At 39.4% G+C, this 24,685-nt stretch overlaps 1 protein-coding gene across 1 annotated transcript in view; it reads right to left on the bottom strand.

Moving 5' to 3' along the window:
- kremen1 (kringle containing transmembrane protein 1) overlaps positions 1-21,753 on the bottom strand; it is an 89,736-nt gene extending 67,983 nt beyond the window's left edge. The window contains exon 1 of the mRNA XM_016669117.1: positions 21,390-21,753. Coding sequence (XP_016524603.1) covers positions 21,390-21,468 — 79 coding nt within the window. The 5' untranslated portion in view covers positions 21,469-21,753. The remainder of the gene's footprint in view (positions 1-21,389) is intronic.
- Between the last annotated feature and the right edge of the window lie 2,932 nt (positions 21,754-24,685).

Raw genomic sequence — 24,685 nt, 5'->3', positions numbered from 1 at the left:
ATTTATTTATCCATGCTTAGGTAAAGTTTCTGTATTGCTCATAAAATCTGGAACAAACTTCCAGAAAACTTCAAAGACAAAAGGCTGAATTTCTTTAAATTAAGGTTATAAACCCACCTGACTATTAATGCCTAAAACATTGATCAATTCCAAATATGGAATAAAGAACTTTGAACTGCCTGCTGAAATGTGCTATACAAAGAAACTTTGCTTGACTTAACACTAGAGATGCAACGATCTGATATTAATATCTGTATCGTCCCGATATTGAAAACAATCCAAACCAGATCAGTGACAATGTGCCCAATCCAAAAAGGCAGATCTATTCAGTCTAATTCTATACTTTGTGGTCTGAGCGAAACCCTGCTTTATTATGTGTTTTACATTCTACTTAGGTTTTCTAATTTCACTTTTAAAGAAAATTTGTTGCAGTTTTTACTTGTTTGTCCCAGGTGGGCCACCTGTTGTTAGTCTCTTTATTATTTATTTTACATTGGCTGTTGTACTGCTAATTACACTGACTTACCAAATTAAAGTCGTTACCAATGTTTGACCAAGCCTTTGGTGTATTTAAGTATGCAGTACTGGTGCAGAGTTATCACATAAATGTGTAATTCAGTACATTGATGTTCATGCTTTAAAAAAATAAATGTTTTCAGACAACTCAGCTGTTTTTCTGTATTGGATTTGTATCGGCCAATTCTAAACCTGAGATATCTGTATCAGTATCGGAAACGAAAAAGTGGCTCAGTGCATCCCTGCTTCATAGTGCCCCTTTATTTAAAAGCAAACTTATTCCTTGCCTTCTATAAGTATCTAACAACTAAGAAAAAAACAAAAAATTCAGTCACCGCTTTTGGTTTAGATTATCAGCATCCCCTTTAAAAACTTTCTGGCAGGCATCCATAGCCACGACTACTTCCCTCCTTCATAGTTATGAAACGGTTAAGCTTCGCATCCCCAGATGAGGCAAAAAGAAAAAAAAAATCACTGAGATGACTTGAAGCCTTTCAGCTCAGAAGTTTTCAAGGTGCCCTGATTTGAGCATCTGGGATCCATCCATCATAAACCCAACAGCCAGTTAGAGAACAGTGCGGATTGTGAAAGACAGAATGATGGAAGGAGGCGGGAAATGGAGCGAGATGGAAGAAAGAAGAAAACGGAGAGAAGGGAAACACAGAGGGAGTCAGGGTGGGACAAAGACGGGTTTTATGACACCGCAGATTGTTAACCCAGGCTTTAATTTTCTCCCTCTTGTACACAGCTCCGCTGAAGTGAACACTTTATTTCACATTTCCCCGTATATTATCGACAGGGGTAACGAAGCCCAGACTTGTAAAATTATCAACAACACAGACCCCAACGCCAGGGGTCTGAGCTTCAAGGGACAGATCTCATTCCAGAGGAGCTCTGTGGCGCAGCTGCGCTGGGGCCCTTCCACAGCAAACAAGCAAGTGAAGCAATGCCTAGGAGAGCAAAACCATGTCCTGCTAATGCATGTCTTCTGCAGGGAAAATAACACATACACATATGGGTTCCTCATTGTAGGCATCCTTTCATAACCGCACGAGCTACGAATCATGATACAAGTCATGATGGCCCACTCCTCCAAATGGCCTTCCTACGAGGGCATTTCAAGGTCACTCTTCTTTCTTCTGTTTTGCTGCCAAAGCACAAAATCTTACTAAGTATTTTTGATCTAATTTCTAGAGTAGATATCTTAATACACTTGAAAACTAACTTACAAGTAAGATAAAGGGGCTTGTTTTTAGTTAATAATTCCATAATTTTGATGAAAAAGTACCAGGTTCGCTTGTAACATGTGAAAACTTGTTCTTTTTCATCAATACTGAGGAATTATTGACTCCGATATCTTGCTTAAAATTTACTTGTTAGTTAGTTTTGCCTCATTTCAAGAGTATAAAGATATTTACAATAGAAACCAGACCAAAAATACTTGTGTGTTGTTGTAGGTGGACGGTAAGATGATCGCCCCGTTAGCTTACAATGTCAGATTCTTAGATAAACACAAGCAATGACAAAACACGCATTAATATTGACTCCTACCCACATCATTCCAGCTCATTCCTTCTTTTTCCCCCTTTAAACTCCCATAGTTGCCTACAAACGTGCCCACAGTAAGAATGAAAGGGAGCAATTTTCACCAGCGCACAAGCCGCAGTATTTTAAGACGGATCCGATGTGGAGGGAAGGAAGGTCACACACACATGCAACACTGGCTTCCTTTGTTTCCCTGCTGGTAAGGCCAATGCCGCCACCGCCACCACCGCCGCGATGCCATTCTCACCACTCATCGTTGCACTGATATGGCCCATTGAGGGTGTGTGAGTGTGAGAGCTCACATGTCTGTCAGTTTCCTCACCCCTCGCTTCACAAACGCTGGTTTCGTAAAAGCAATAATCAATTTGTGGCTCCATCATGTAAACACTGCATCCGGCACGGTTCGCTCTGTAATTTAAAAAAATTCCGACTAGAGCCAGGCCAAAACCGTATGAGGAATTAAGCAGAATTTATGCCACTAACATCCGGTTTTAGATTGATCATTTACAGATTCCACATTTAATACAAATTGTTTCACAGTTAATAATAAATTACTGAAGCTGTCCATGGAGAACAATGTGATTTGCTTGAAATTACATCAGTCGCATTGCATTGTTTATTTAATCAGTTGTACTGGAGAATAAATGGATTCAAGAGGTGACAACTGTAAATAAGTGGAGGAGATAAAAACATTTATCTGATTCATTTGGAAGAGCTGATGAGTCCAGTGTGCAGTGTAAGTTTAACTGGTTAAAGTTACATGCAATCATGATTCATTTACAAACACATAGTGTGCAAAACAGGGGAACCCCTGCTACACAAGCAGCAGGAAGTGGACAATAGCAAAAGGAATTCTGGGTAAATACAACCAAAAGAAAGACACGTTTCCAACACTAGCAGGAAAAATGATTAGTTGTCTTTTACCAAAGACAAAACAAAACAAAAAATAAATCCTACAACCCCTAAACTCTCATGCTACTTCATTTTGTTTGTACTTTGTAAAGAAGGAAGTTCTGGTCATGTTTTCTTCTGAGGTTTTCATGTCGTTTCCTTCAGTAGTTTTTGGTAGAGCGCCACCACAGGCAAGGAGGGGAACAGGTTTTTCAAAGGGTTTAGTTTGTTCAACAGTGCAGAGTGAAAGCAAACCGCACCAGCCGGAAATTTAATATATGTGCCATTTTGCTCCCCAATCAAACGCAGTCTACTGGACAATCTGGTGGTAAAACACATATAAAATACTGTATATTATTCACATAACCACGCATTCAGACATGGTGGTGGTCACATAATTTTTGCCCCTTTGCCCCTCACGTTGAGCCTGGAGCTGCGCCGAACAGAACACCTAATGATCAAGGGAAGGGTTCGCCACCAAACACACCTGTTTTTTATCATCCTGTTTGTGTTCAGGTTCACCGGCATCTGGGGAATGTAAATTATACATGCTGTAGTTTGAGGTGTAGTTCTGTGAGTCCTCTTGCAGGGGGAGCTGTGTGTGGAACCACACAGACCCCTCTTCACCGCCCAGCCACCAACCATGCGGCGTGTGCCAGTGTGATTACAGGGTCCAGGAAAGATGAGGTAAATAAGGAGTTCAGGTTCTGAGGAGCAGAATGGATGTGACTGAGCCTGTTAATGCTAAAATGAAATGAAAACAATCTAAAAGTCCCACACCGTGGCACAATCAAAGCACAGTTAACTCTGCTGTTTACTTTAACAGACACAGTTATTAAAACAGATGGCTTATCTTTCCCTATATTGAACCATAGCAAAAGCGTGACATTCGATAAGAGAACCAGCAGCCTCTTCAAAGCAGCACCAAACATTTTAAGGATATGATCTTTTTTTTTCTTTTCCCCTCTGCTCTTTGAAAATAATGACCATTATCCCAGTAAACTGCTCTATCCTTTCATTGTGCCTTGTTCTTCATCTTGTTTTCCTCTTTTTGTAAGAACTAACCAGCTTTGAGTCATTTGCTGCTTTTTTATATTTTGCTGCATACTGGTTTAATCAGTCATTTCCTGTTGTGGAGATTTTTCATGCCAGCAGACAAACATTACACCAAAATTTAATTTGGAAAACGAGTAAATCAGTAGCAGCAAAGGAGAATGAGAAACTACTCTGTTTAAGATGCTGTAAATTTTCAAAGAGGATACGGAGGTAGTTTCTTTTGTACTTTTTTACCATTAACAGCAACTTATTATAATGACTAATAAATATTTAATGAGTTAGAGCACAATGGAGCTGTTTATCAATGTTTATCTGTCAACATTGAAAGATAAACATACCACTTTGAATTTTTTTTCACATTTTATTGTATTTTATTGGGATTTCAGGTAGTAGATCAACATATAACTGCCAAGTGGAAGAAACATGATTTATTTTCATGCTTTTATACAACTGAAAATATGAAAAGAATGTACTGAAACAAAAAGACATATAGCACAGTTACAGTTAGTTATATCAATCAGAGCAGCAGCCCAGAATCACCAGGAAAACGCCATCCACACCATGAATCCTGGTAATGGCTGCATCATGCTGAGGGAATGCTTTTCTCCAGCAGGGGCTGAAATGCCAGTCAGCAGAGATTTCTACTTTCCAGCAACACAACACTAGTTTGAGCTACAATGGGCTGTTCATGTGTTAGAAAGGTCCAGTTAAAGCCCATATCTAAATCCCCAATAAAAATCCGTGGGAAGACTTGAAAACTCCTGTTCATAGACTCCCTAAATCAGTGCTATCCAAAGCCAACACTCAAGCACAGGTGTCCTGCATGTTTGATACGTTGCACACATAAATCAAACAAACGGTTTGAACTAAGATCTCTGCAGAACTCTGTATCAAGCTGAGACAGTAAAGCCAGTTGAATTAGCTCTGCTGCAGCAGAGAGATTTAAATGCATGTTCAAAATATCTCACATTTAAAGCATGCCATTCCGCAAACAAGACTCTGCAGAAGTGTTAGTCTCTGGAGGTGCAAAGTTAGTTCTACAATGTACAGATTCAGGGAACCAGAATGTAAACAACTTATAAAACATTTCACTTCAACTTCACAATTATAAGCTACTTTAAGTTGGTCTTTTAAATAAAATTCTTATAAAATACATTAAAGTTTGTGTTAAGAATCTGAAACGATTCAAGAATTTAACGACTAACTACTTTATAGCAAAACAGTAAAATTGTAACTTTTTCATCTAATAAATAAGAATAATGTGTCTTTGACTCTTATCTATCTATCTGATATCTTACATATGTTCAAAATTGTAGACATCTTATATTTCTATACAAATACTTAGAATAAATAAAATCAAGTTTGAGCTGTTTCCTAATGACTCATCTGTTATAAGAAGAGTTCACTTCATGAAAAGTTGTAAATGTTCTTTAAAGCAATTTTTACGAGATCTGACAGCTTCTTGTAAATCATCTCTGGATTGCGGTGGACTTACATCAGTGTTATGTACACAGATACCCGACTAGTAGATCAGATTTTAAAGAGAGTGGAGATCAAATCCTTTAGAAACAATTCAAATGCTCACATATGTTAAAGAAAAGGCAAAGTAAAGAAAGGATGTTTTAAATTTAGCAGGTATAAATGTAGTTTCCTCCCATTTGGGATGATTAAACTCTGGGTAACACAGGTTACTCGATGAAAGTGGAGTTGAAAAGGTAAAGGTTAACATCAAAGTGGGTAAAGCGATGCACCAAAGTCGAGCGATAAACCAAACTTACAATTCTAAACCTCAGTCACAGCTTTAAATCCTTTCCTCATTAACCGCTCTCATTTGCTTACTGGAAATTGGGTCTAAGCTGATCACCCAGCTGAGGCTTAAGCCTGCATGTTGTGTTTAAGCGTAACTAAAACACGGGAAGTCATTTATGCTCCGTGAATCACTGACGATACACCGAATATGGGAGTTTGCACAGGGGTGGTGGACATCAACAAAAAGCGGTTCTAATGCGTATCAAATCCAGAGGTTTCAGCAACTTTTACTTCTTGTTTGCATTGACAGATAAACAGACTCCATGTGTGGAGCGCAAACATGCACCCATCTGCGTTCAATGACTCTCCAGCGTTTTTGTTTGGAGAGAGTGGTAAACACGGGGGGAAAGGGCCCCAGTGGGTTTGTTTCGTCTATCGTTATAAACTATAGATGGAGGCACTGGCCTGTTTAATTTCGCTCTTTGGCATGTTTACATTGATTTTTCTCCTCTTTAAACTCAGATACATGATGAAGAAAATCTACAGCACATCAGTTAAGTTATTTTTTGGGCTAATTCTTGTTGATTTTAGAACAATCTCCCAATTTTTTCCTTATGTAACCCATACTCCCTGACCTGGTCAGAGCACCACTGCTAATGCATGAAACAACAAAAGGTTGTCAGATAAACCGCAACTGAGAGCAATTCTGCAAACACAATCCTAGCAGCACAATAAGCTGCTGAAGAGGGGACCGCAGTGTTTAACAGAAGACCCCCTTTTAAAAAGCCCTGTCTCTGGTTCCCGATCCCGACTGGGACGGCGATCGTTTTTCATCGTGGTTTGTGCGGCTCTGGGAAGAGCAGCAGAACTGGGAACCAGATGGTTGTGCTAAAACACAGGGGGCATCTCACTGGGATCGATTACGAGCGGAGGGTGGGGGGGATCCATTCAGGGCTGGTAGATTCTATTTCATGGCATCGGCCGAGTGTGACCAACGTTCGGGTCGGCGTGGACCATGGGTTGGTGCCACATAGGCTGTGGCAGAGACGGCCCACTTTGTGTTCACCTGCGAGAGCCGCACTCACCTTAGACACAGGACAGACAACTAAATCAGGGCCCCTTTACGACTTGGGTTACATCCCTTTGACTTAAGGTTTCTTTCAAAGTGCCTCGTGTTCAATAGGATATGACAGGCTCCGCAACTTCAGGGACAATAGCTGTTTCTGGAAATGACCGACTGAAATGTTCCTGTGCCCTCTCTATCCTCATTTTACTGCTGCCAAAGCATCACAGCTCGACTTAATGGATGTTTATTTGCATATTCTTGAAAGAAAGACCTCAGGGAAACGTGTTCTGTGTTCCCTGATGCACCAAGCCTTTCCCTGTCACGGCCTCTTTGCTCTGTCCATTGCTGGCTTTGTTCCTCCGTTTGCTGTCCACTTCGCCAGGCCTGCCTCCTTCACTTGTCCAAATGTTTGCTCTGTCCACTTTGCCGTGTCCAACCGCTCAGCCCCATCTGCGGGCGTTTCAACAAGCAGGAAAGGCGACAATTTGCCTCTTCAGCCACAAGCTGTTGCAGCTGGATGCAAACCCTGGAGCCGAACAGCAGATTACTCTCCATTTATTTAAAGTGGATGACTTTCTCCGCTGCAGTTTCAGTGGGCTCCTGCCCAAATAAAACGCTTGTATAAAAAGAAAGTAAAGTTCGACAGATGGGTCATGCTTCACACAGTAGCAATTCAATATTCTCCTGTTATGTTCTTTGGTTTTGATCCTCAACAGTCCAAACTAAAAGCTACAGCACAAAATTATTGGTTGCTTTGAAACTTCATCTTCATTGGGAATGTTTACTAAACCACTCAACCAATTACTGGTAAAATCTTTGGAACGCGTTGAATCAAAGAAAAAATACTACTTTCAAAGCATTTATCAATAATTTGATCAGAAAGAGAAACAGGATGCGAGGACAATTCTTGGGCTAATGCTAAACACATCAAACCAGCTTCCAGTTCTTCCTCAGTTTTCCTTTGGAGAAAGCATCGACAGTGAGGACTTTTATGGCAAAGCAAAACTTAATTATCTTCTACAGAAGGCTATAGTTTGTGCAGTGTTTTTATATGCTAGCTGTTTCCTCCTTTGGGGCCTCAAACCTTGGAAAATTCCTTCATCTGCTAATTAAGTTGAGTTTTGATCTAAACGAGAGAGGAAATGAAGTCTAGATTACTTAGAAAACAGAAGTAGGAATCATTTGCAACTACGGCCTTTAACTAAAATGATTTATATTTCATTTGATATTCTATTCTAGGTACCTGAAATGTACCTGGAATAGCTACAGAGAAACTATTTTAAGTGGTGGATGATTATTTACTGGTTAAGTAGCCATGTGTTTTGTGAACAAAACAGGGCAGCTTACGTCTGTTTTTGCTTCTTAGCTCAAAATATGAATCTCAAACATTCCCAAAAATAGTTGATGTTGAACTAAAAGTGAAAATATGCAATACAGATTTCCTGAAAACTGTCAAACAGCCTTTAGTGCAGAAGAAGAGGCTAAATTTACCAATGTTTGTGACAAACTGCTAACCTGCTAATGTTTTCTGTTGATTTCAAGAACTACTTCCTGTCTTACTTCAAAATAAGACTAGAAACAAAATGCTGGCTCAATCAGCTGAATAGGGAAGCTAAATAACTACAATAAAAATAATATGTTTACGACTAGGACATCTCCCATTTATTTGAATATTTTAAACATTTCTTTAAATTCATCCATCTTTTTTAAATTTACCTCACTAAGACTGGCAGAGACCATTTTAGAAGTCAGTTTTCATAGGCAAACTTAAGACAATTTTTAGAGATCTACGTTCTGTCTAAAAATGTAAACACTTTCAGGGGCCCTCTGTCGGTTTGGGAGATTTAATCTCATTGTTTTTGAACATGAAAAAGTCCAAACTGAAAGTGAGATGACAAAAATACTTGGTTGCTTTGTAACTTCAAACTGTTTACGAACACACTCACTCAACCAATCACTGATCGTACCGCCTCCAAAGCTTTATCAGTAATGTGATCAGAAAGACAAAAAAGATTCACAATGATTCAGAGCCTGAATCAAAACAAAACCAAACAACTTCTAATTGTTTTCTGGTTTGGTTTTACTTGGAAAAAAATAATACATCAGCCTTTAAGCGGTTTTACAGGATAGTAATGCTTAATTTTGTTGTACAGAAAGCTGTTTTTATTTTTTTTGTGCGATGTTTTCATGCATGAGCCGCTTCCTCCCGTGAGGCAGCAAACCTTGCTTAAAATTCCATTGACTGGGATTTAAATTGAGTTTTGATAATAAAAACAAGCATTTGTTTTAGACTTAATAGCATCCAGGGAAGAAGATTAGTCTTCATGCTACTTCATTTTAGCTCTCTGAGTATTTGATTTACCCTCTCACCCTGGAGTGCATTTTCAGCTGATAGACTCAGACCGCTGCAGGGAGCACCAGCGAAACCGACGAAGAGAATGTCATTTGGCACGGACTGGAGTGGGTCTCCTCATGCAAATGTCAGTGTGCATGAAGAGGCCACAGAAACACAAGTTATGCATATCAGTATTCAGATGGAAAAAGAGAAGCAACTTGGATGCAGCACGGAAGAGCAGAAATCTGGACACTTTGGATTGTAGAGAGTTGTGGTAAGCACCGGATGTATAAAGCAATGGATTCAACAAAACACTGTCTGACCTTAGAGCTGCAAAAACCACACAAACCGGTGTTGTGACCACATGAATTGCCCTCTCCCACCTAAGCATTGTTTATCTCTTTCAAGCCTGACAGTTGTGTACAGCCTGCAGCAGTCTGACAGTTTAATTCCACGCTGTCTGGCTGGACCGCCTCTGTGGATCAGGGACCAAAGTTAAACACTTTCTACTTGGACCCTCTGTACTTTTCCATCACATATGTCACGCCTTGGTATGTTCACGGCTGGTCACAGGTTTACATACGGATCATCAGCATCGATGCCACTCTAGTTTGGGGCTTTTTATGATTTATTTAAAGGGGCAGTATTTAGTTTTTCCATGCACATAGTCCCATTTCATAGCACAATCAAGTAACTATTGTGTAAAAGTGCTGTATGCATCAAATATGTCATAAGAAATTTGACTTTGCAATGTGGTACCTTGAAATTTGGGCTCTGTCTCTTTTAGAAGCTCCTGCTCTTCAGTATGTCATCACAACACTCCTTCATAAGCTTTTAACACTGTTTTAAGGAATTTTGCACTGAAAAGTAGTTTGTATAATATGCTCAGCAGATACCCATATTAAATATGCATTAAAGAATCAAAGCAACACTCCAGGTGTGTTTTTTGATGAGGCAATAATGTTTAGAACATTATGTAAAACTCAAAAAAGTCAAATTTACACAACACTGCCCCTATAAAAAAAATTCAGAGAAGTTTACATTTGTTGCGAGTTTTCTTTTATCAACACAAGGTGCTCAACTAAATGCCTCCACTAGTGTTTGGATAGACGTTTCATAGAAAGTCGCCAATAAAATCACAAATTTCTAAGTCATCAAAAGGCTTCTGGCAACATTTCTGCTGAATATTTGACCAGGAAAACAGTTTTAAATTAACTATACCATTTTTGTCAGCAATCATTATGCAACCCCTTTACCAAAATATTAGTGGAGGCGTGTCTATATGATTTGCAGAACATATGAAATATATATAATCTTCTAGACGCAATCCAGTTTGTTTCATCATTCCACCATAGAAAAAAAACTTTCAAATTCTTCATAAAGATTCATTTTATATTCATGCTTAAGATCAGTTTATGTGAACTTCTGAGGGGGAAGAAGGCATTGGGGACACCCAGGCACCACCATCACAGTCTTAAATCCTGAAGCTGAAATTCGCCTTACTGCTTTGCATCGTGGTTCACCCGATGAACCGCCTGAGCAGGTGGTGATTTGCACAAAAAAAATGAGGGGCTGCCCTCAGCGGAAGTTCAAAAAAAGAATCAAGAGAGGGGAAACACAGAAAGAGAGAGGTACTTCAATCAAAGGAACGTAAGCCCTTTGAACACGACAGGATGAGAATCACAGTGGCACCATAATGAGCATGATTGTGTTTATAATAACTGGGTCTGTTTCTGTGTCTTAGTGGTTGGTGGTTTCTTTTTCTTTTTTTTAGGGCGGTCCAGTCCCTTGGCATGGGAAAACCAGGGCGTTGCCCACAACCTGACCCTTGACGGGGCAACACCCAGAGGTCAACAGGAAGTAAACGGGCTGACGTATGACACAGACGGACACAGTTCAAACCGTGAAGGGTTTTTCCCTCTGCTCGTCAAGACTCTAGCTTGATCCAGACTCAACTTTAGACAAAGTAAAATAAGAGGGTTCTTCAGAACTTCTGGCCTGTCTTCACAAGCCAAGGCCTGCTGGGTGTCAGGCGTGATGAAAAGTGGAAAAAGAAAAATAATCCTCTTTGTTTGCTTCTGTTTTAGCCTTTCTAATCTGGATGAGTGGCTTCTCACTGAGCGTAAATTTGCCTGTCTTTCCATCTGTCATCACTCTGTAACTTTAGGGAGCTGCTGTCTGACTCTCTTGTTTCAGTTTTAAAGATTTACATATGTAATGCATGTGATGATGTTCAGAGGATGAGCTGCAAAGACATGGATATTTTACTCAGCAAATGAGACGACAGCTTCGTCCAAGCTTAAAAGTCCAGCTGCATCTGAATAGTCCATTTTCAAGTCTTATATTGGTAGTAACGGCATAAGCAAGTACACCAATTTATTTAATTTATCAGATATCTGAATTTCTCCATGTACACTTTATATGTAAACTCTGACTTATTATTTTTTTAAAACCACTAAGATATCAACCTACAATGACAGACAGACAGCTGATTAGCATTTTTGTATTCAGATAACAATCCCGGTTTCAGATAAAGTCCTCGTGTGTCGTCTGGTTTTCTTAGTGTCCTTTGTTGTCTCACTGAAGTCAACTTCTCAGGACATTCCACTGAAGATTTATGGGGGCTCCATATGGGCTAGAGTGCGACTCATTATGCACGGACGTGACACAAAGAGCAGACATACTGAGTGAGTTTGCTGTGAAAACAAGTGGGACGAGCAGGCTGGATCTGCGTGTTAACCTCCAAGACTTTAAAAGGAGCCTTCAGCGAGAGCTGCACGAGTTTTAGGGAGATTAACCCATTTGTCAGAGAACTCATCGTCGTGCTGAGTGATGACAGAAAAAGGACAGCAAAAGCAACCATGTGTGCCCAGACGATTGTTCTGCCCGCTGATTAATGCAGACACTTTTGCGTGCCCTTGAATGAAAGACAAGGGACTCGCAAAGTTTCCGCTGCAGCTGGAGAAGTTGGGTTTTGTCCTAATAAGCCTGGAATCCTTTCATCCAAATAGTTTTAGTGTCATGTTCCAAAATAAGAAGACTAAGGCCAAACCTGGAGGTGATTCTGGACATCACATGCTGGAAGTTATTCATGGAGAAAAATGTATCTTAAAAGATAAAACGTTAATGTCAGAAGCTCCAAATGAAATGCATCCATCTTACACATGCTAATCACAAATTACATCAAATACAGCTCTGGAAAAATTAAAAGACCACTTAAAGTGATCAGTTTACCTGATTTTACTCTTTGTGGGTATATGTTTGAGTCAGATGAACATTGTTCTTTTATTTTATGACAACATGTCTCCAAAATTAAAAGCAAAAATTGAGTATTTGTGTGAATACTGCAGAAAATGAGAAATGGTCAAGCTAACAAAAAAGATACAGTATTTTCAGGCCTCAATTTCATATTCATTTAGAAACAACAACAACAATAATAATAATAATAATAATAATAATAATGTTTCATCTCTTTTTAACTCAGGAAGAGTTCAGAAATCAATATTTGGTGGAATAACCATGAGGTTTTCAATGGGGTTCAGTGCAGTGGGCGTTTCATATTTCCCAGAGCTGTGTATGCTTTTCAAAATAAAATAAAAAAAACACTGAGAAAAAACGTTGAGATAAAAAAACCTACATCCTTAAAATAAATTGATCTGTTCTTGTATAACATAATAGATGTTAGCTTAAATTTATCAAGTTTTAGCTAAATTTTATTTATTAATTTCTTTCGCAAGGTTGGAGCTGATTTTCTTCCTTAGAGTCCTTGATAGTCGCTCAGGGCGTTTTCACGCCGTTAGTTTGTTTACTTTGGTCCAAGTCAGTTGATGAATCTGTCTGTTAACTTGTAACGTTTTCGGGTGGTTTGGTTTCTTTTCACACAGATAAAACTCCAAGTGACCGTGGGAACGTTTGGTCTGTTTATGTGGGAGAACCAACTGTAAATATGGGAAGCAGATGGTGTGTTCATCTCGCTACTATTTCATGCAAAATTATCAAAGGAGTTGAATATGGCTTCACGTTTCACAGAAAAGACACACCACCATTAGTTTGTTGTACTCTACTGCGTCCCACAATGCATTGCATACGTACGGGAAAACATTTGGCTCAAATTTGCACTGTATACCTGGTAGATCTGTTTGATTGAGGTTGAATCACATTTGCATGTAACCAGGTGAAAAATGGGTACCTGTGAAATGTATTTTGCAAATCATGTTTTGCTTTAATTTCATGCAACAGTCGTAGTTCTTCTTTGTGCCAGACAAAATGTTTCAATGACATTTATTTTATAGGAATTATTAGGCAACGTAGCAAATATTTTGCTGTGGGGCTTGTGGGGGTGAAACATGGGCTCAAAAGAAGGGGCCATATGGGAATGTTTGTGGGTTTTATATATGTTCAATATTGCACATGTGGATTTGATGCAGGCCTGAAATGTGTGCTAAGTGGACCCCACAGATGTCCATATTGCCCCTTCTGAGCCTATGCATACATTTCCCATTAGTCATCCATTTAGGACCCACAGAAAGAACTTAATTGGGTTCTCCCACATGCTTGACCTTGAGTGGGCTGCACATAAGATGCCTATTTGGCAATAATACAATTTCAGTATCCATTTAGTCCACCAAAACAAATTATATAAGATAATCATATTTGCTCAGTATAGTGAAGAACCTATGGAACAATTAAATTCCTGCTGTTGCCTCCATAAATGTTGCTGCAGAAGAAGCAATCCAGTTTCCTATTAGCTGCAGACAACTATCAGATGCACTCGCTGTCTTCCACTTAAAATAGATTCTTCCACTTTGCTGCCATCTTTTTCCCAGAGTGGTATAAAAAGAGCATACACAAAAGCAGAGATTGTATCCCTGCGTCTAGCCTCGAAGAAGAAGTAGTGAAGCTGAAAAGAGGAACGGCAAACTGCCTTCATGCTGAGCAAAAAGCCTGAACTGCACCTTTAGGATCTCAGTCAAAAAAATCTGCCTGAATTCATAAACCCAACATAGATCGAGCTGGTAAATCAACAACTTATCTTCACAAACAGGGAGTAATAACAGTTCATAATATTCAGTCTTTTTTTTAACTTGTCCTTTCCGGCTTTTAAGAGAAAAGTCTGTTTATTCTCTAAATGACTCATTAATAGGGGTATTAGGTACCCCTTGCTGAAATCAGACTGGACCCCATTTGCTTGCTCTGACCTCTGCCATCAACAGATGATTTTTTTTTCCACACAACTAATATTCATTCGGTATTTTACTTTAAGTAAACCCAAGAGTCAGTTATGTGTGCAAAACCCAGATAACAACAATAAGCCAAAATCTTATGATAAGACACTCATCACAATAAATGCCCAAATGTAATCGGCACAATAATTTTATACCAAATGTTGCATCCAAGAAGGAATGTCTAATAGCAGCTCACTAAACTACAGCGCCTACAATGCGCCTGCAATGAGAGCAGTTTGTCTGGAGGACTGTCTGCTGCACAGAAGCTCACCAGGAGAGGTTTCCGTCTCCCTCTACAAACCGGAAAAGCTCCAGGGACCACAGCGCCCACATCTGAGACCCAGACCCAATGCATCTTCTTCCCAGAATGCCCACTGACACCCCCCATCCAGAGCTCAGAGAGCTTACCAACACACTAAATCCCTTATGTTAAAGTCTTTAAAAACCCGCTGTCTCTTCGGAGACTGACGCTCCGTCACGATCACCTCCGCCAACACAAGCTTGTGTTTCTTCCACAGCCTGAAGAAGGTCTGTTATTATGTTTCTGAGGCAGACGAGTCATAGTATCCATCCTTCGTGTGCACACTAACAAGGATCCGTCTGTCTCAGAGGTCGAAAAGGTCAAAAGAGACAGACCATAAACTGAACTGTATCAGCTGCTTTTACAAGTTGAGGAAAAGGATTGTGTCGATAGAGAAATGCTGAATGGGTATATGAAGGAGAGTTATGGGCCCAGTCACAGGCATAAAATGGTGTGTGTGCTGTTCAATGTGTGTGTGTGTGTGTGAATGGTGCAGAAAGGGAAGGAGAATGTGAGACCTCTTGACACTCCTAAAATCTTGAGCAGGAACACTGAAGGGTCACAGCCTCCAGACGGTTTCAGCTGCTCGACATCTGAACCTCACTGAAAACTTCACTTCAAATCAGAGTCAAGATAAAAACTTACATGAAGTTAAACGATTTGTATGAAAAAAAAAGAAAAGCAATTTTTTTTAAAGACCTGACAATTTAGGGCTGTCAACGTTAGCACTTTATGTGATTAATCTTAAAAGTCTAACACAGTAATATTACACAGTGCAGATTGACTGCATTACCTATTTTAAACTAAAGGCCAGTTTATAGATTTCAAATTATGTTTGAATCAAAATGATTTATTTTAAACCTTCCTGAACGTAAAAACCTGGAAAACTGAGAGGTTTGGATTGAGACAATAGGCCACTTAAACATTTTTGAAAATGTACATTTTCACATTTCCATCTATGCTTTCAAAAGTTCAGCATTTAATCGTAGTTAGTTTAAACGTAGTTTAAAATAGTTAAATAAAACGTAGTTCACATCGTTATTAATCACAGATCTAGAGTTTGATTGATTTGACTGACAGAACTGCAATATCATCAGATTCATCATATCTGGAAAGTAAGTTTTGCACCCAGTGCTTCAGAAAGATGGCCTGGCAATTTATAAAAACTTTAAACTTGCATATAAACTTACTTGCCACTTTATTAGGTACATCTGTCACTACCTCTGATGGCAGCAGAAGGTCACAGCAGCTGAACAAGAAACTGAGGAAAAACACTGCATGGTCTGATGTTTCCCAAACCACACATTTGGATTTATTACAAATAACCTCTCCCAAGAATAAAAATGGGCCAATTTAGATTTGTATTTTGCAATATAACACATTTTATTCTCACAAAAATTATAATGTGAAGTTGGCGTATCCAGAAGAGTATCGGTATCATTGTCAATTGTTTTCAACACAGAAAAAAAAAGAAAAAAGACAACAGCATGGTTTTGATCCCATTTAGCCCTCTGAATGCTAATTTAATTCTTCCAGACATGTGATTTATATCTTGAAAATGCACATTTTCAACATTTTTCACCTAATAAAAATAAAGGAAATTAAAATATTTTGTTCAGACCCTTTAAAACATGCACCACACTCACACACACAGTCATTTTTAACATAGTGGAGCACTATTCCTCACTATAAACATCGCTACAAGCATTGTGTGGTGAAATATTAATGAAACAATAAAAGTTTAAGGCTCTTCACATAATTTTTTATAGCACCAGCACCACTGACGTCAGTTTTTGCATCACAGGCGCCACAAGCTTCCCTGTTCCAAGGCTTTCTAAGCACATTTTCTTTAGCCCGTGTTCCAACATGTCACTAAAAATACGCCATGATATTGTTAATGCAGAGATTTATGGCTGCATTAGGCGACAGCTTTGTTTGGGTGATGTGGCACTTTGCACTTTTCTACACATTCCACCTCTTTGAAGGCCCTGGAAGTGAGCAGCTCTTCTTCCACCAGAAAATGAGACAAAAAAAAATAAAAAAAAAACAAGGGAGACACAACATGCATGAAGTTCCAAGACATGGAGCCAACTGGCAAGGCAAAGCTAAGGATAGTACGGCAGGCTGGCTTTTCCGCTAGCCGCAGCCATTCTCGACCTTAGTGTGCAGAAGAAAATTAGTTCCAGGAGGCAGAAGTCCATTTCAATTCAGATAATTTGAGTTTAAAGTTGGTCTTATTTAAAAAACTGACTGTATGTCATAAAAACTATCTTGTGTCTTAAAGTATTACTAACTTCTTGTGTGCCAAGATCTGATTTGGTGGTTATTTATGTTTTTTCAATATTCCATCCTGATTTCTACAATGCACCAGAAACAGCCTCACAAGGTAATGCTACCACCACCGTTCTGGATTCTCCCAAATATATAACTGTTGTTGTTTGTTTTTGTCTCATGTCTCCGTATGATTTCTTTCCAAAAGGAATTGGGTTTGTCTCGGTGGGAAACTGCAATTCCAGTCAAACTTGAAGATGTCAAGTTTTCTCAATTCATGTTGATAAGAAAGAACTTGCTACTTCGAGAAAAGTGACACTGATGTTCCAGCATTTTGCAGTTTATGACATTTTTAGGACTGCATGGCTGCACTGCTGCCTTGCAGCAGAGATTCTGGGTTCAAATCCCGACCTGGTGTGTTTCTGCATGGAGTCCCTGTGCATGTATGGGTTCTGTCTGGGTACTTCCTTCCACCATCCAAATACATGACTGTTAGGTTAATTGGTTTCTCTAAATTGCCCTTAAGTGTTAGTGTGTGTCCCTGAGTTGCCCTGTGATGGTATAGACATTGGAAGGATTACATTCCTGAGCTTTAGTGGTTTCTGGATTGTTTGCAAACAGTTTGAGTCAAATGGTTGAAACTTGTTTCCTACAACAGAAAAATAATCCCAAACAAACATTAACACTGATTAAAGAACAGATAAATCAGGCTAACAAGCTTCAGGAATGACCTTCCTGAAAGCTCGGACTGCAGTCGTATTAAACTGCCCAGACTGAACCAGGAAACTGACTAACAGAAAGAAACTCTAAGCTGACATCCTCTCTTTATAGCCTGGAGAATCAGTGAAGACAAAAGGTGCATATAGCTGCTTTGTGAAAGCTTGCTTGTATTTATAGGTACAAAAAGCATGAAAAGAATATAAACTGTGCTTTTAATTTCTGCCACATGATCTTAAGGATCTATGCAACACCTGCTTTCAATTTCGATTTCGATTCTCAGAAATAGTCTGTAAGAATGTAGCAAAAACCTTGAAGGAAAATTTCAAGCATAATATTGTCAAAGATTTAAATGCCTTAAAGTCTGATTAAAAGCAACTGAAATAGTCTCTTATGCTGCTTCAAAGACAGAATGCTTGAACACATCAAAACATTGATTTTGAAATAAGTGTATGCAAACTCTTGCAATGCTGGTAATTCATACGAATCCTTTCATCAAACAGTCAGCAAGAAAGCACATGAAGTTGATTTACCAAAACGTTCGAGAACTCCCAGCGGCAGCAAGTAGAAACAGGACAACGTTTTGCTCAGCTCTGCACAGTAACGTGGAACACATCGCATTTGCTTCATCAAAAAAAAAAAAAAAAGCTGTCACATTTTCAATTACTATAAGATCATGCATATTTTCTCACACACATAAGACTTAGACACACACATAATCTCTGTTTCACCACTGACCTCGACTGTTAACCCCGAGCAAGACCAGTCATGGTTACAGGGAAACATCAAGAGCAAAATAAATCTCTTCTGATTAACCAGCTTGGGCTTGTTCAGGCAACCAACATCATGAGCCGCATCATTACCGGCTTAGAGAGCAACTCAATTATGGCTCATCCTGACAGCTCTGACAGGAATCGGCTTCCCCTCATGTGTACATTTGGTGCGAACGGCCCAAACGAGTCGCCAAGACAGCAACCGCAAGGATCGTTCTGACCCGAGATCATGTGGGATTTTCTTTATGAAGCTTCTGGGAACAGGTCACTGTGTTATATTGGGAGAATGAGATTTACAGATGTTTTTGTGTTATTATGAAATTCCTTGCAAAAGTATTCAAGCAATTAAAGATTTTCATGTTTTGTCGCATTGCAACCACAGGTATGCTATTAGGATTTCATGTGATAGACCAAGACAAATTGGTTCATGACAGTCAGGTGGATGGAGAAGGATCTAAGGTTTAGAGTGAAACTCTGATAACTGTGACGTAAAGTTGCTTTCAGCTGACTGAGTTATTTCAGAGCATTTCTCAGCTTTGCAGATTTAGAAACTGACATGTTTGCCCATTCTCCTTCCTGCTGATGGCTGCTCCCACTCTTGGGGGAAACATAAGATATCACAACATTTGTTTACTGTAAATGTAGTGTTTATCAGCTGATGTTACTTTTAAATAGTTAAAATAAGACGACACACCGTTTTTCAAAATCCAAATATTTTTCTTTCTTTGCTCCTCCTGTGAGGTTAAAATCAGCAGCCATAACAACACCATCATGATGCACATTAATTACAAACAATGCTAATGATAGTAGGCATGTCACACAGAGTAGCTTAGGGGGCCCCAAATGAAAATCTGCTGAGGGCCCCAAAAAGGCTTGGACCGGCCCCGATGTGGCTGCTTCTGGTCAGTCCTCTCTTTGCATCTGAATTTTTTTTAGATTTTCAAATGATGGCTTAAACAGTAATGTTTACAGGTTGGTATATTGTTGTATAGATTAATGCTACTTTAATCTTCACCACAACTTTGCCTCTGGTCTGTCTGCTGTTCATCATTTGTCCTTCCACCTTACAATTATGTGGTACTTTGCTTTGGTCTAGCACACCAAATCTCCATAAATTGAAGCTTGTGCTTATAACTTGACCCAAAAAAAAAAGCACACAAAAGTTCAAAAGGTAGGAATATCTTTGCAAGGACCTGTAGGTGGTATAAAAGTAATTTAGTGCCCCACTGCTACAATCATGCTGCTGCAAAGCCTTGGATAAACGTATGCGTCTGTGTGCGTGTGGGTGTGCTTTTCCGCTTGTGTGGCCGCAGCACAAACTCAGTGATGTTTCTCCCTTCTGGTGAAAAACATTTATTAGACTTCTGCTTGATGCAATTCTGCAGTCTGCCGGGACACTGGAATCTCTCCGGCGTAATCGTTTTAGATGCACTTTCACGAAAGCAAGAGCAGCTGGCTAGCGCTGATAAGATGATGCACGTCTCAGCTGGAGGAGTCAAAGAGAAATCACCACCTGCTGAAGAATTTCTAATAAATGAATAGAGGCTCTAACCTTTTGGTCTCAGTAAGATCACAGATGTTCTGTGGGTTCTTGTAACAGATTATCGTGCTTGTCTTGTTCCTCAAAGTAGAAAATCCACTCATATTTAACCAATTCTGCTTGACTGGATTTTTGATCAAATAAAGCAGCATATGTGCTTCATCCTTTAACTTTTTATATTTACATCCACTTAGACACTTTATTTGTCCAGACTAAACATATTAACTCTCTATAATACAGCCATAACCTGCACTTACCCTGATTTATTTCACATCTAGTGAATTATTGTTTTACTGTACAGCAAATGTGGCACAGCTGACTTAAACTAAACATGAACTGGGTTTTTTTCTCTCTTTCCCCCCTTCGTAGTGTTATGAGGGGAATACCATTGCTTTAAATACTTTGTTAATACATAGGTACACATGGGAGCACTTACGCACTGGCCCAGATGGTGGACCCTCTAATTTGAAATCCAAGGCTATAATTAAGAGACAAAAAAATTAAAAAGGAAAGCACGAGGATTTGCTGCTCCGACATGAAACGCGGCGCAAATTACAGCAAAGAGGAGCGCGGTTTGTGCGGTCATCATTATTAGATATTCACATTAAAAACAAAACGCACTCCGGGAGGATCCGGCAGGGGACTTTGAAGCTCTGCGCACAGACGCAAACAATTTTTCTGCCTATTTTTTTTTTTATTATTTTTTGCCCTTCTCCTGCGTATTAATTTGGGCTCGGTGGCGAATTAAATGGATAACATCAGATGACTGAGGTTCACTTCGGGACTGACCGATGTCTGGATGGTTCAGTGAGATTAACAAAAGCCAGCAGCGCTGTGCGGGCTGTGTCGGTGTCATTATGGAAAGTAGAAAAATTCTGTTTCCATCGTTAAAAATGAGAAAAGCTACAGATTGCTTTGAAGTTGTTCAAGGAGAGGAGGTAAACACGCCAGGATGTCGCAGGAAAATGTGCGTAAAAGATGAAGTTTTATGTCAAAATCCTTGTCTGATTGATTCAAACTGAAGTGATCATTTTAATGCCACTTAACACACACATATATGTAGTGTGTTTAGATTAATGTGCGCTAGTTTAATAGGGCTGACTGAGGTGTATGGGGACAAGTGATCATCGAAGCGTCCCATCAGATCAGTCACATTCACCTTCCAACTTTATCTCAGCTGATCTTCCTTCGTGCTTTCACTTCAACTTGTAAACATCTTAACCAAACACTCCATCCAGTTTCAGCTGGATGAAGTCAACCAGCTGCTGATTCTGATTTAAAACCATTATCTTCACGCGTTATGATGTGTGTCATTTCTTTTAGACTGCAGCTTCACCGGCGCGTAGAGCACAACTTTGTCGCATTTCATCTGGCCCAAAAGGAGAGCGGGACAGCTCCACTTACCGCTGTCGAAATGACGAAAAGCCGCCGATGTAATAAAGCCAGCCAGGAAAAGCGCAGAGGTGGCGCTCCAGGAGTCCATGGTGCGAGTTAAAAAGTCTGAAGCGGCTCTTCCTCTCAGGTGAAGTACAGCCTGATGCGCACGCTGGCGACCGGCTTGCTTGGCTGGCAGGAGTCTAGACAAGAGTCGCTTCAAGACAAAAAGTGTCTGAGCGTCACGGCAGGTACTTCAGCCGCAGCACAACGCTGACACCGCGGAGACGAGAGCAGATAGTAGAAACCAGGGATCCTATTTCCACGCCATGTGACAGGAAATAGGGGCAATGGATTCAACCTGCAGCGCTAAAGAGACAGCAGAGTGGAACGAGGAGGAGGAGGAATGGGAGGTGGAGAGAGGAAAGAGGGTGGAGGTGCGGAGTTTGGGGAAGGGGGGAGCTGCGGTGCAACAAGCCGCAGGTTCAAGCAAAGCGGGATTTAAAAAAAACCTTCATTCAGAAATAACCTGATAGTGAGATTTAAATCACTGTAAACCCTAAAAATCAGATAAGTAGGTCAAAGGTCTTCAGCCCTTAACTGTTGTCATGTGACTTGTTTTGTTTTTAGCGATTTTTGTTTTTGTTCTGTTTTTGTAATGTGACCTTGTTTTTTTTTTTTTAATGTGCTATTATTTTTTGGTTTCTGATGTAATATTATATGTATGGATGTGACACACAAAGGCAAAGATGGGCTTAAGGTTTGAACAAGAGACTTAAGAGACCAAAAATGCCCATTTGCTCATGAATGCAAATATGTTGTTGTTTTTTTACACTATCTCTTATGATCCTTGATATTGTTAAACGTAAATCAATGCAGATGGACTGTAAAATTCCTTGTCACAAAGTAAAAAAATGTATATCTTACATGTGACCCACCTGCGTCTATGTCCACTTTACCATCACACAAGTTGCAAAAGAAAGAATTTATAACTAAAAAAATAATAAAAGGAGACCAATTTGAGTTGATCTGAGCTCTGGTATAACTTGAAGAAGTTGGGTACAGGTGTCCTAAAAGGTGGACGGGTATGCTGTGGTTTTAGAGGTACTACTAAGGGATCCAAAATAACCTAAGGTTTACTGCTATGGCTTACCTTACGCTTCATTTGTTGTTACTCTCAGATACAGCATTTAACATATCTTGGCCGTAAAGCATTGTAAGTTGAGCTACCATTACATTTTTATCGTCTTCCACCCGTTTTTCCATTCTCCTCCGGTCTCTGATGTCAGCAATGCATTTTTCGTTCACTCAGCTGGATACTTTCTCTTTTTCAGACCGTTTTCTGTAAAGCTCACAAATGTTTTTGTGTGAAAATTCAGTAGATCAACACTATCTGAAATCTTCAGATCAGTCTAGGGGGGTTTAAACAGTGCTATGTTCAAATCCCATTTCTTCCAGTTTCAGACGGAATATTTGCAAGAAGACTAGACATCTAAATGCACTAAGTTGGCTGATTTTGGCTGTTTGGGTTAACCAGCAATCGAAGAGGTGTATCCAAAAAAGTGTCACACCTTCAAATCAAAGCAGCAAATACAGGTCATAGTGGAGAATAATAATAATAATAATAAATACATTTCTCTCACAAGCTTTGAGTCTTGGTGAGGACTCAAACTAATCAAGGTCCATTATATGTGGAAACCCCTGCTGTGTCAGATATACAGTCGCTGCTCAGACAGTCGGCTAAAGCACCTAAGCAACGCTTTTTAAAAGACACAGAAATGAAAAAGGGGAATGTATGTGAAGAATTTGCACATGATTCTTTCACTGCAGCACCAGCAAAACAGATTAGAAGGAAAAATACCAGATGAGGACAAAACAGGAAACATACTGGCATTTCTTTGGGAGATAATGACTTGTTTGTTCCTGCTACTAATCAAAGAATCCACTAATCATAAAACATATTGTCTACTCCTGTTCAGTGAAATGTTGATCTTATACTTTAAAGACTATAATTCAAAAGCGGTCTCAGTTTCAGTTGCACCTTTTTAACTAGTAACATAAAATATAATTATAAATAATAAATAATAATAACCCCTATGTGTCTTTTCTTTCAAGCATGTCTGCTTTTTGTTTTCTTTTCTTTCCCATGCACTGAATCTGATCTGTGGGGGAAACAGCGCCCTCTGGTGTTTCAAACAAGCACCGCCCAGCGCTGTGAATGAGCTTTTCCAAGCCAAAAGCAGCCACATATCCCAAAAATAGACTCCCAGTGATGATCTCACCAATCCTGGAGAGTGAAAAAAATAAATAAATAAATAAATAAATAAATAAAAGGCCTCAACATTTATTTTGCCAAAACCAAGCTGGTTGAAATGAGGCGCAATGGGAAAGTAATCCAGCCTGACGTGTGCCCTTTTGAGAAATGTAAGTGCATGGCCTTGAGGTATGCTGGCTGCTGAAAGCTTTCCTTTTACTGATCTGAAAGACTGTCTTGAAGAGACGATGTTTCTTAAACTGAGGCAGTATTTACTTGGCAGTTTGCAAAGATGATTCCCAAGTTGTCCAACATTTCTAAAATGTCACTGCTGCATAACAGTTAGTTGTCACTCTGGGTATGCATTATTTATTCCATCGGCAATGAAAAAAGAAAATTATTATGCAATGTATGCACGACTTTATTTAAGCTGTCCAAATCTACTGTATCCACACACAACTAACACGACTATATCCAAAAGTCTTCAAAAAAAGGATCAACAACAACAGCTGAGAGCTGATCAGGAGGTATTTTAGATTTCAAAAATGGCAGGTAGATCATATTCTGATTGGCAGCAAGTGAGTGGTTCCAGTTATCTTAGTTTCTATATGTGCTCTCAGCAATTTAAAAACATAGAAGTCAATAGCTCAAGTTTAAAACAATTTTATTTGTAAGTTCTTCGGCTGTATTAGAGGAGTTGAAACAGTAGCTAAATATGCCAGCAGATGAAATCGAATCCATCTCTTTAGTTCATCCCCTCAATCTCTGAAAGATGAAGGTGCAGCTGTAATTATGGTGTCACATTTCCTCTACGAAAAAATGTTATGACCTGACTCAAAGGTCACAACAAAAAGCAAGACGCACGATGTGTGCAAGCGCTATACAATTAGTTCATTTAGTCCAAATTAAGAAGGAAGTGTGAAATTAGGAAGTGTGAAAGTCCATTAAATCAGCAGAGTATGGTGTGCATGAATGATGAATGTATGAATAAGGTTGTAATGTATAAAAAGACAGCATTTCTGTGAAGGAGAGCAGAGATGAGTTAGTTGGTAGTCAAGCTTTAAATACAAAA

The sequence above is a fragment of the Poecilia formosa genome, unplaced genomic scaffold (assembly GCF_000485575.1).
Source record: "Poecilia formosa unplaced genomic scaffold, Poecilia_formosa-5.1.2 Scaffold20, whole genome shotgun sequence".
In the NCBI taxonomy this organism is placed as follows: Eukaryota; Metazoa; Chordata; class Actinopteri; order Cyprinodontiformes; family Poeciliidae; genus Poecilia; species Poecilia formosa.
Note: the sequence above shows the minus strand (reverse complement) of the source record. Positions and strands in the feature narration are given on the sequence as shown.